The sequence below is a fragment of the Protopterus annectens genome, chromosome 1.part1 (assembly GCF_019279795.1).
Source record: "Protopterus annectens isolate FY-2018-M chromosome 1.part1, PAN1.0, whole genome shotgun sequence".
In the NCBI taxonomy this organism is placed as follows: Eukaryota; Metazoa; Chordata; order Ceratodontiformes; family Protopteridae; genus Protopterus; species Protopterus annectens.
In genome coordinates this window covers 1511963801-1511976929 of record NC_056726.1, presented here as the reverse complement: position 1 = coordinate 1511976929, position 13129 = coordinate 1511963801, and the positions used below count along the sequence as shown (strand labels likewise).

At 40.4% G+C, this 13129-nt stretch overlaps 1 protein-coding gene across 6 annotated transcripts in view; it reads right to left on the bottom strand.

Moving 5' to 3' along the window:
* Positions 1–13129, bottom strand: part of ADGRB2 (adhesion G protein-coupled receptor B2) — a 5411420-nt gene that overhangs the window by 4245759 nt on the left and 1152532 nt on the right. For all 6 annotated transcript variants that reach the window (XM_044082710.1, XM_044082742.1, XM_044082734.1 and 3 more), the window contains one exon: positions 11432–12164. In XM_044082710.1, coding sequence (XP_043938645.1) covers positions 11432–12149 — 718 coding nt within the window. In that variant the 5' untranslated portion in view covers positions 12150–12164. The remainder of the gene's footprint in view (positions 1–11431; positions 12165–13129) is intronic.

Here is a 13129-nt window from a genome sequence, read left to right as displayed (position 1 = left end):
TCACACCCTACACTACTGAATCCTTTAGTACAGCTCACACCCTACACTACTGAATCCTTTAGTACAGCTCACACCCTACACTACTGAATCCTTTAGTACAGCTCACACCCTACACTACTGAATCCTTTAGTACAGCTCACACCCTACACTACTGAATCCTTTAGTACAGCTCACACCCTACACTACTGAATCCTTTAGTACAGCTCACACCCTACACTACTGAATCCTTTAGTACAGCTCACACCCTTCACTACTGAATCCTTTAGTACAGCTCACACCCTACACTACTGAATCCTTTAGTACAGCTCACACCCTACACTACTGAATCCTTTAGTACAGCTCACACCCTACACTACTGAATCCTTTAGTACAGCTCACACCCTACACTACTGAATCCTTTAGTACAGCTCACACCCTACACTACTGAATCCTTTAGTACAGCTCACACCCTACACTACTGAATCCTTTAGTACAGCTCACACCCTACACTACTGAATCCTTTAGTACAGCTCACACCCTACACTACTGAATCCTTTAGTACAGCTCACACCCTACACTACTGAATCCTTTAATACAGCTCACACCCTACACTACTGAATCCTTTAGTACAGCTCACACCCTACACTACTGAATCCTTTAGTACAGCTCACACCCTACACTACTGAATCCTTTAGTACAGCTCACACCCTACACTACTGAATCCTTTAGTACAGCTCACACCCTTCACTACTGAATCCTTTAGTACAGCTCACACCCTTCACTACTGAATCCTTTAGTACAGCTCACACCCTACACTACTGAATCCTTTAGTACAGCTCACACCCTACACTAATGAATCCTTTAGTACAGCTCACACCCTACACTACTGAATCCTTTAGTACAGCTCACACCCTACACTACTGAATCCTTTAGTACAGCTCACACCCTACACTACTGAATCCTTTAGTACAGCTCACACCCTACACTACTGAATCCTTTAGTACAGCTCACACCCTACACTACTGAATCCTTTAGTACAGCTCACACCCTACACTACTGAATCCTTTAGTACAGCTCACACCCTACACTACTGAATCCTTTAGTACAGCTCACACCCTACACTACTGAATCCTTTAGTACAGCTCACACCCTTCACTACTGAATCCTTTAGTACAGCTCACACCCTTCACTACTGAATCCTTTAGTACAGCTCACACCCTACACTACTGAATCCTTTAGTACAGCTCACACCCTACACTACTGAATCCTTTAGTACAGCTCACACCCTACACTACTGAATCCTTTAGTACAGCTCACACCCTACACTACTGAATCCTTTAGTACAGCTCACACCCTACACTACTGAATCCTTTAGTACAGCTCACACCCTACACTACTGAATCCTTTAGTACAGCTAACACCCTACACTACTGATTCCTTTAGTACAGCTCACACCCTACACTACTGAATCCTTTAGTACAGCTCACACCCTACACTACTGAATCCTTTAGTACAGCTCACACCCTTCACTACTGAATCCTTTAGTACAGCTCACACCCTACACTACTGAATCCTTTCGTACAGCTCACACCCTTCACTACTGAATCCTTTAGTACAGCTCACACCCTACACTACTGAATCCTTTAGTACAGCTCACACCCTACACTACTGAATCCTTTAGTACAACTCACACCCTACACTACTGAATCCTTTAGTACAGCTCACACCCTACACTACTGAATCCTTTAGTACAGCTCAAACCCTACACTACTGAATCCTTTAGTACAGCTCACACCCTACACTACTGAATCCTTTAGTACAGCTCACACCCTACACTACTGAATCCTTTAGTACAGCTCACACCCTACACTACTGAATCCTTTAGTACAGCTCACACCCTTCACTACTGAATCCTTTAGTACAGCTCACACCCTACACTACTGAATCCTTTAGTACAGCTCACACCCTACACTACTGAATCCTTTAGTACAGCTCACACCCTTCACTACTGAATCCTTTAGTACAGCTCACACCCTACACTACTGAATCCTTTAGTACAGCTCACACCCTTCACTACTGAATCCTTTAGTACAGCTCACACCCTACACTACTGAATCCTTTAGTACAGCTCACACCCTACACTACTGAATCCTTTAGTACAGCTCACACCCTACACTACTGAATCCTTTAGTACAGCTCACACCCTACACTACTGAATCCTTTAGTACAGCTCACACCCTTCACTACTGAATCCTTTAGTACAGCTCACACCCTACACTACTGAATCCTTTAGTACAGCTCACACCCTTCACTACTGAATCCTTTAGTACAGCTCACACCCTACACTACTGAATCCTTTAGTACAGCTCACACCCTACACTACTGAATCCTTTAGTACAGCTCACACCCTACACTACTGAATCCTTTAGTACAGCTCACACCCTTCACTACTGAATCCTTTAGTACAGCTCACACCCTTCACTACTGAATCCTTTAGTACAGCTCACACCCTACACTACTGAATCCTTTAGTACAGCTCACACCCTACACTACTGAATCCTTTAGTACAGCTCACACCCTACACTACTGAATCCTTTAGTACAGCTCACACCCTTCACTACTGAATCCTTTAGTACAGCTCACACCCTACACTACTGAATCCTTTAGTACAGCTCACACCCTTCACTACTGAATCCTTTAGTACAGCTCACACCCTACACTACTGAATCCTTTAGTACAGTTCACACCCTACACTACTGAATCCTTTAGTACAGCTCACACCCTACACTACTGAATCCTTTAGTACAGCTCACAGCCTACACTACTGAATCCTTTAGTACAGCTCACACCCTACACTACTGAATCCTTTAGTACAGCTCACACCCTACACTACTGAATCCTTTAGTACAGCTCACACCCTACACTACTGAATCCTTTAGTACAGCTCACACCCTACACTACTGAATCCTTTAGTACAGCTCACACCCTTCACTACTGAATCCTTTAGTACAGCTCACACCCTACACTACTGAATCCTTTAGTACAGCTCACACCCTACACTACTGAATCCTTTAGTACAGCTCACACCCTACACTACTGAATCCTTTAGTACAGCTCACACCCTACACTACTGAATCCTTTAGTACAGCTCACACCCTTCACTACTGAATCCTTTAGTACAGCTCACACCCTACACTACTGAATCCTTTAGTACAGCTCACACCCTACACTACTGAATCCTTTAGTACAGCTCACACCCTACACTACTGAATCCTTTAGTACAGCTCACACCCTTCACTACTGAATCCTTTAGTACAGCTCACACCCTACACTACTGAATCCTTTAGTACAGCTCACACCCTACACTACTGAATCCTTTAGTACAGCTCACACCCTACACTACTGAATCCTTTAGTACAGCTCACACCCTTCACTACTGAATCCTTTAGTACAGCTCACACCCTACACTACTGAATCCTTTAGTACAGCTCACACCCTACACTACTGAATCCTTTAGTACAGCTCACACCCTACACTACTGAATCCTTTAGTACAGCTCACACCCTTCACTACTGAATCCTTTAATACAGCTCACACCCTACACTACTGAATCCTTTAGTACAGCTCACACCCTTCACTACTGAATCCTTTAGTACAGCTCACACCCTACACTACTGAATCCTTTAGTACAGCTCACACCCTTCACTACTGAATCCTTTAGTACAGCTCACACCCTACACTACTGAATCCTTTAGTACAGCTCACAACCTTCACTACTGAATCCTTTAGTACAGCTCACACCCTACACTACTGAATCCTTTAGTACAGCTCACACCCTTCACTACTGAATCCTTTAGTACAGCTCACACCCTACACTACTGAATCCTTTAGTACAGCTCACACCCTACACTACTGAATCCTTTAGTACAGCTCACACCCTACACTACTGAATCCTTTAGTACAGCTCACACCCTACACTACTGAATCCTTTAGTACAGCTCACACCCTACACTACTGAATCCTTTAGTACAGCTCACACCCTACACTACTGAATCCTTTAGTACAGCTCACACCCTACACTACTGAATCCTTTAGTACAGCTCACACCCTACACTACTGAATCCTTTAGTACAGCTCACACCCTTCACTACTGAATCCTTTAGTACAGCTCACACCCTACACTACTGAATCCTTTAATACAGCTCACACCCTACACTACTGAATCCTTTAGTACAGCTCACACCCTTCACTACTGAATCCTTTAGTACAGCTCACACCCTACACTACTGAATCCTTTAGTACAGCTCACACCCTTCACTACTGAATCCTTTAGTACAGCTCACACCCTACACTACTGAATCCTTTAGTACAGCTCACACCCTACACTACTGAATCCTTTAGTACAGCTCACACCCTACACTACTGAATCCTTTAGTACAGCTCACACCCTACACTACTGAATCCTTTAGTACAGCTCACACCCTACACTACTGAATCCTTTAGTACAGCTCACACCCTACACTACTGAATCCTTTAGTACAGCTCACACCCTACACTACTGAATCCTTTAGTACAGCTCACACCCTACACTACTGAATCCTTTAGTACAGCTCACACCCTTCACTACTGAATCCTTTAGTACAGCTCACACCCTACACTACTGAATCCTTTAGTACAGCTCACACCCTACACTACTGAATCCTTTAGTACAGCTCACACCCTACACTACTGAATCCTTTAGTACAGCTCACACCCTACACTACTGAATCCTTTAGTACAGCTCACACCCTACACTACTGAATCCTTTAGTACAGCTCACACCCTACACTACTGAATCCTTTAGTACAGCTCACACCCTACACTACTGAATCCTTTAGTACAGCTCACACCCTACACTACTGAATCCTTTAGTACAGCCCACACCCTTCACTACTGAATCCTTTAATACAGCTCACACCCTACACTACTGAATCCTTTAGTACAGCTCACACCCTTCACTACTGAATCCTTTTGTACAGCTCACACCCTACACTACTGAATCCTTTAGTACAGCTCACACCCTTCACTACTGAATCCTTTAATACAGCTCACACCCTTCACTACGGAATCCTTTAGTACAGCTCACAATCAGCTGTGTTTACTACACTGTATGTGAGACCCTCTCCAATCCCTCCCCATCAGTGAAATCTGCAGTTAATAAAAGGCCTTTATTTCTGCTACAGCAGCTATCCCCAGGTACATGTACTCACATTCAGCACATATTTCTCAGAGCATTCCTATCCAGCACCAAATGACTCTTCATAAACCAGCAGTTTACTTCAAATACTATACTTTCTGTTTAACCATAGCATGGAAGCTGCAATCACAGATATGTTACTATCTGGTTGGAAAGAAGCATAATGTAATGGTAGCATCTCATTTCCACTCACGTCAATTGATCAGGATGCATCTTTCATTCCCATCAGGGGTCAGTGGGTTACATGTCTGTGAATAGTGTCCCTCGTGAACATCTGCTTAGTGGCACAATAAGTCCTGAGCATCAATAAGTCCCGAGCATTGATAATTCTTGAGCATCAATAAGTCCTGAGCATCAATAAGTCCCCAGCTTCAAATAAGTCCCAAGCATTGATAAGTCCTGAGCATCGATAAGTCCTGAGCATCAATAACTCCTGAGCATCAATAAGTCCTGAGCATTGATAAGTCCCAAACATAGATAAGTCCCCAGCATCGATAAGTCCTGAGCATCAATAAGTCCCGAGCATCGATAAGTTTGCAACATCAATAAGTTCTGAGCATCAATAAATCCAGAGCGTCGATAAGTCCTGAGCATCGATAAGTCCTGAGCGTCGATACATCCTGAGCATCGAAAAGTCCTGAGCACATTATACTGTAGCTGGTGCCACATAAAAGTACGTTCTATGAATGCCAGTCTGCTCCAACAACTGTATTGTACTACGACATATAACTAAGTTGTTTCTCACAATACACAAAAACAGTATGTCTCTGAAATCCTCCCAAACGAGACACTAACTAGAACTGATACATTATCTCAATGGCTGAATGTGCTGGACTGCTTATGTACCCCAGGGCTGAATGCCCTGGGCTGTTTGTGTACCCTTGTTTTCTGATATACAGTTTTTGTGTCACTGCAGCAATACTGCTTTCTCACTCCCCACAAGGTGCCACCCTTTTGAATTATGGAAAAAGTACTTCATTTGAAGGTCTACTTCTGCAACCTCCTTCCTGTAGGGAAGGTACACCACGTGAATATTTGTTCTTTGGACACACATCCTACAGATATGCATTTCATGCTCAGCTTTGCCTCTTTTTTTGAACTACATTCTACTGCAGGAGTTTCTTCCTTTAGTACCACTTTTCATTTGCAGCAACACTGACACATTTTAGGAAAAATGTACTTTAAAATATCATAAAAATAAGCTTTTAATATAAAAATGCACTGGAAATGGACTGTGCCCTTTGTTATACAGACCACTGTATTCTTTCTGTCATGGCCTGGATCATGAGTAAGAACGGCCATTAGAGCTCACCCATACTGATGCCAAACAAACCAAACAAACAAATCAAAAGAAACTCAGACGCAGTAAGGAGCTTCCCTTTTGTACAATGACCCTGTACACTCGCCGACACTGTCCAGAGTCAGTGTCTGTATGGTACCTTTTCGCTCTCACCCCTCTGTATAGATACCTATTATTTAAACCTCTGACTAGTCTGTTCATCCTCTTCTTATTCCCAGTAACCTCCAGTTTACATTTTGCTGCACTACGCAAATCTTCATTTTTACATTTTTGTCTATTTATAAGAGAAATCTAGAGAATAATAGCTGGAATTTTATTATGTGCTGCTTTTTTTGCAAGTATTGTTTACTATTCTAATATGCTAGACCTTAATTATTCAGGCACTGCTTTCACGCTGTACATTATCTTATTGTTTTGAATGTCTACCGATGTGTCTTTTTCATGTGGGTATATTAATTACTGTTTATCAGAGCTATTCTTCCAAGACTTCCACTGTAAAATGACTCTGCTTTGCTGTGACTTACTACTCAACAAAAACAAACAAAGAAATCACTTCCATATATCTGGAAGAAAAGACTGTTTGTAGTGTAGGTGTTGTAGGGGCAGATGTCGTAACATCATTCCCTGCTGCATGAACCCTTTTGAAATATGATCGTAACACATAATAAGAACATATTTGCTTAAGTTAAATGATAATTAAATGGGGGGAGCACATCCCAATGTAATCTATAAAATGAAGCAGTAACTTTTAAGCAGAGAGTTGCATTGTGCACTGTATTGTCATCAACATGGCATCTACTTAATGCAGTCTTTAAGTGGTAGTTTAAACCAGAGCAAAATGCCTACCTTCTCAAAACCAGAACTGAATGTTTACAAACTACAGATGCATATTTTGTGTTCCAAGCTAGTCATTTAACTGGATCGAACCCATGCCTCATGTGTTGATAATGCCCTTTATTTCAGTGGCTGCACACTCATCTTTGATGGCACAACCACCCTTGCATGGGGCTCTTCAACTCATTTTCTAATTATAATAACTTAACAGTAGGGAACGGGGTGCCACACTCCTCAGGTGCTGGCCTTCAGGTGAGATATTAAGCCAAGGTAACATTTATGCAGTTATGTGGTACCTTCATTAGATCTAAAATGCCGGAACACGTTATTAAAAAAAGAACAGGGAAATGTCCCAATAGTTAGGCCAACCCCTCCCCCTCAAATAAACACCACTTTAGGTCTGCACTTACAGAAGGCTATAGTCATACTGGCAGTAACCCAATAAAAAGAACGTAAATTAATTCACTCATTTGTTCATTGTCCGATTACTTGATCTAACTAGTTCAGATCCACAGGGGAGCCAGGACTTACATAGATACTCACACTGCAGAAAACACAACAATCATCCCCAGGCTAGAAACAAATCAATAGCAAGATACACAGTTATACATATTCACAAACAAGGCATGCGTGTATTGGATAATCACCACTTCATATAAAGGTATGACGTTGAGATATGGTAGGAAACCAGAGTAACTGGTGAAAGCTCATTTGGATACAGGAAGGACATGCAAATGCTGCATGGGAAAAACCCCAGCCAAGAAGCACAAAGTAAGATGCAAACACTCCAATAATATCAGCCCCTAGTGCTACTTTAATTATTTAATAAGAATAAGAAACATTAGCCTGGTGCTTCTGGTCATGTAATAAGAAATATTAGTCTGGTGTTACTTTAGTCATGTAATAAGAAACATTAGCCTGATTCTATATTGCTTGGTGCCACTGGCCATGTAATAAAAAATATTAGTCTGGTGCTACTGGTCATATAATAAGAAACATTAGCCTGGAGTTACTTTAGTCATGTAATAAGAAACAGTCTGGTGCTACTGGTCATGTAATAAGAAACACTAGTCTGGTGCTACTGGTCATATAATAAGAAACATTAGCCCGGTGTTACTTTAGTCATGTAGTAAAAACATTAGTCATGTAATAAGAAACATTAGCCTGGAGTTACTTTAGTCATGTAATAAGAAACACTAGCCTGGTGCTACTGGTCATGTAATAAGAAACATTAGCCTGGTTCTATGGGTCATGTAATAAGAAACATTAGCCTGGAGTTACTTTAGTCATGTAATAAGAAACACTAGTCTGGTGCTACTGGTCATGTAATAAGAAACATCAGCCTGGAGTTACTTTAGTCATGTAATAAGAAACATTAGCCTGGTTCTGTGGGTCATGTAATAAGAAACATTAGCCTGGTTCTATGGGTCTTATAATAAGAAACATTAGCCTGGTTCTGTGGGTCATATAATAAGAAACATTAGCCTAGTGTTACTTTAGTCATGTAATAAGAAAGATTAGCCTGGTGCTACTGTTCATGCAATAAGAAACATTAGCCTGGTTCTATGAGTCATGTAATAAGAAACATTAGTCTGGTGTTACTTTAGTCATGTAATAAGAAACACTAGCCTGGTGCTACTGGTCATGTAATAAGAAACATTAGCCAGGTGCTTCTGGTCATGTGATAAGAAATGTTACCCAGGTGCTACTTTAGTCATGTAATAAGAACCATAAGCCTGGTGCTACTGGTCATGTAATAAGAAACATTAGCCTGGTTCTATGGGTCATATAATGAGAAACATTAGCCTGGTGTTACTTTAGTCATGTAATAAGAAACACTAGCCTGGTGCTACTGGTCATGTAATAAGAAACATTAGCCTGGTGTTACTTTAGTCATGTAATAAGAAACACTAGCCTGGTGCTACTGGTCATGTAATAAGAAACACTAGCCTGGTGCTACTGGTCATGTAATAAAAACATTAGCCTGGTGCTACTGGTCATGTGATGAGAAATGTTACCCAGGTGCTACTTTAGTCATGTAATAAAAACATTAGCCTGGTGCTTCTGGTCATATGATAAGAAACATTAGCCCAGTGCTATTGGCCAGCATACCTCTCAACCTCTAAGTGCAAGAAATCCAGAAAAAAAAGATAAAAATAACAGGGGTACAAAGGCCCAAAACCACTGACAGTTTTTAAATATTGCTCTTATAAACCCGGAAAGTTTGTAGATTAAATGGTTTTGCGTTACCATGCATTTTCTGAAAGATATAAGTTCAGAAACACAAATATATGTTACTGTTTAGTAACTTCAATTCTCAGTGATTTGCTAGACATTTGTCAGAAAAATCATAAATTTTATGAGGAACAAAACAAAAATAAGAGGCAAAAAGCTCTACATTCTGTAAAATGTATACAGCTGAGAGGTTTGCTTATTAATATTATTCAAATAGCATACAACATCCCTAATGCTAAATCTTCACATTTTCATAAAACAGCTTTATTTTCTTATTCAATGGATGAGAATCTTTCAAAATTAGCATAGTTTCAAAGAAATGAATGTTAGCAAGAAAATACTCATTTGGGAACTTAAAGAACCATGTATGTGCAAGATACTGTGTGTGTGTGTGTGTGTGTGTGTGTGTGTGTGTGTGTGTGTGTGTGTGTGTGTGTGTGTGTGTGTATACAAGTGCATGAGTGTGTTTGTGTGTCTATGAGAATCTGAGACCTTGATGAACAAAAAAATAAGGCACATTATATTGACTCTGACCAATGAAACTTTTACCTAATGGAATACATTGAAATTAAGCCACCAAAAACACAGACATCAGCATTCCAACTTCTACTTAACTATGACCTTAATAACAAACTGATAGAAAATGCATACTTTAACACAAAATAATATATCAGACGTAGACCTTCCATCATTGGTATACTTTGTATCTCAGACAGCAAAATAGCTAAGAAAACAAAACCCAACGACAAATATCGAATTACATTGTAGCAGAGTTTTGTCTTGTACTGTCTTATGATTTCATGCAAGTTTTATTTTTACCAGTCTGTGTTTTTGAACCTTCGTACACCAAATGTGAAGTCAGTCAACATACAAAAACATGCTGTAATAAAGTGGCTACATTTGTAACTACCCCTTTCAGAACCCACCACAGTACAGCACTAAAAAGCCTAAACTGGTTAGAACGACCCAATCAATTAACATATGCACAACGTCTTACAACCTATAAAATTATCTAACATCCTCCTGCTTGTCCAGCACTAAATAACATGCAATAAAAACATCCAGTGATCCAGTGACCAAACAATCCTCTATGTCCACAAACCGATCAAATATGCTGGGCATGGTTTGTACTTATACCATGTTGCTAAGGCCTGGAACTCCTTACCTGTATGCCTCAGGTCAATACCCTTCTTCCAGTCCATTCCTTTAAAACCATTCTGAAAGACTTTTTTTTCCAAACGTTAGCTCTGTTCTTGTTCAACCCCAGAATAAACTATATCCCTAAACTTGAACAAATGCCTATTCATACCTAACACCTCCTTAATCTTCCTTCTTCACTTACTATGCGATTTTATCAATTTCCCTTCCCTGATTCTCTTTCTGAATATGTTATCAACCTGTTTGTTTCTCTCACTTCATATTGCAATTCCTGCTTGTATTATACTAACTTACCTTTAATTTCTCTATATAAGAAATCATTGTCACATAAGTTGTATCTATTCTTAACCAATGTTTTCACATTATGTCACTGTAAATGTTTTTGCATTAGTTTTGAAGACTGTAAAATGATTGTTCTCAAAATGTTTTGTAACACTTTGATGCTTTCCTCCCTGGACCTCCTCTGAAAAGAGACACCTACCCAGTCAGATTTTCCAGGTAATCAAATGTCAGTAAATAAATAAATACATACATTGCTGGTAACCACATAATTCAAATGTGATTGTAGTAGTTATAAAACTCTACATAAAATATAAAATTAAGTCTTAGAATAAGAACATAAAAAAATATTAAATCTAAACACCACCTGTAAATGTAGTAAATTAAATTAAAAGAATGAATAAACTTACCATACATTACTTCTCCCGAATTTAACCCATTAGCATTCCCAGAATGCAGTTCTGTCACACAGCAATCATTGCTGGATAATGTTAAAATAACATTTGAAACTGAAGCATTTCGCCATCTAGGTATGTCTGGGCAAATGCATCCATTCTGCATAATCCCACACTGATGGCTCCAGTCCCCAACACGCAAGCAGTCTTCAAACCATCGGCATAAAACTCCACAAGTAAACTGACTGGAGTTGTCATTGTTGATCAAAACAAGTTCCACAAAATGGAACTCCAGCATATCTTCAGTCAAGAACTGTACAGACTCTGGTTCTGTTGTGAGACAAAGTTGCACAAAATTTTTATCAAAGTGCAAAAAGGTGAAAGGGGTCCTGCTTTCACAGAGCTCCAGGCCATCATAGTCAACATAATCCACATGAGTGCAGCTCTGGTTGGAGAGGTAATGGTCCAGCGACAGTACCATTGGAGAAAAGTGGGTGCACACCTGTTCCTCTCTGTTGAATTTCAGGTACAGTGAGTACTTTGTGGGGTCGGGGTTTTCCAAGGTCCAAGAACAGCCAGCAGAGATTGTTGGAAATATGTCTCTAAGTGAGAAAGAACCATACAGCACACCAGAGACCAATGCTGAACATGCGTTGTGACCAAGATCTAACCCTGATGTTAGCCGAAGGAGGGACGATATGACAGACAGTAAGAGAAGACAGGCAGTGTTCATCCTATGTCATTTGTCCTGCAACAAAAAAAGAATACGTTATTAATTGCTGTTGCTGTGAATGAAATTATTATTTTCTAAATAATTATTAGTGGTAATTTATAAACTCTGGGAGCTTTATCTACCCACCACTTATACAGCCCCATGTCTTTTAGCTCTCCATTGTTAATGCAGCAGGCATGCACTGAAGATAACTGGGAGCTTTGTTAAAAATGTGCAGTTCCAGTTGTTATATCTCTTATATCCTCTTAGTAATCAATTAAACAGAATAATACTGTATACATTACCTCCTGGGAAAGGTATAGTAAGTCTTTTGCACTATTAAGTGTATGTAAGGAGTCCAAATTAAACATAAAATAAGGACAGCATATGGCTGCATTAGTTGAATTAGTGCAGGATTTTCAACTTGGGAATGGAAATACTTTGAGGCAGTTAAGAATGGAATCTGGTTGAAGTTGAGCACAACTTGAAAGTTTCTATTAGAGACCAGTATTCCCAGTCTGTGCGCAAGTGTGTGTGTGTGTGTGTGTGTGTGTGTGTGTGTTTATTTACTTGTGTGTATGTGCTCATGCGCACACTCAAGAGCCTGTATGTGTGTTTATGTACGTGTGTGTGTGTGTGTGTGTGTGTGTGTGTGTGTGTGTGTGTGTGTGTGTGTGTGTGTGTGTGTGTGTGTGTGTTTATTTACTTGTGTGTATGTGCTCATGCACACAATCGAGAGCCTGTATGTGTGTTTATGTACGTGTGTGTTTGTGTGTGTGTGTGTGTGTGTGTGTGTGTGTGTGTGTGTGTGTGTGTCTGTGTGTCTGTGTGTGTGTGTGTGTGTGTGTGTGTGTGTGTGAGTCTGTATGTTTATGTACACGTGTGTGTGTCTGTGAGTGTGTTTATGTACGTGTGTGTGTGTGTGTGTGTGCGTGCGTGCGTGTGTGTGTGTGCGTGCGTGTGTGTGTGTGTGTGTGTGTGTGTGTGTGTGTGTGTGAGTC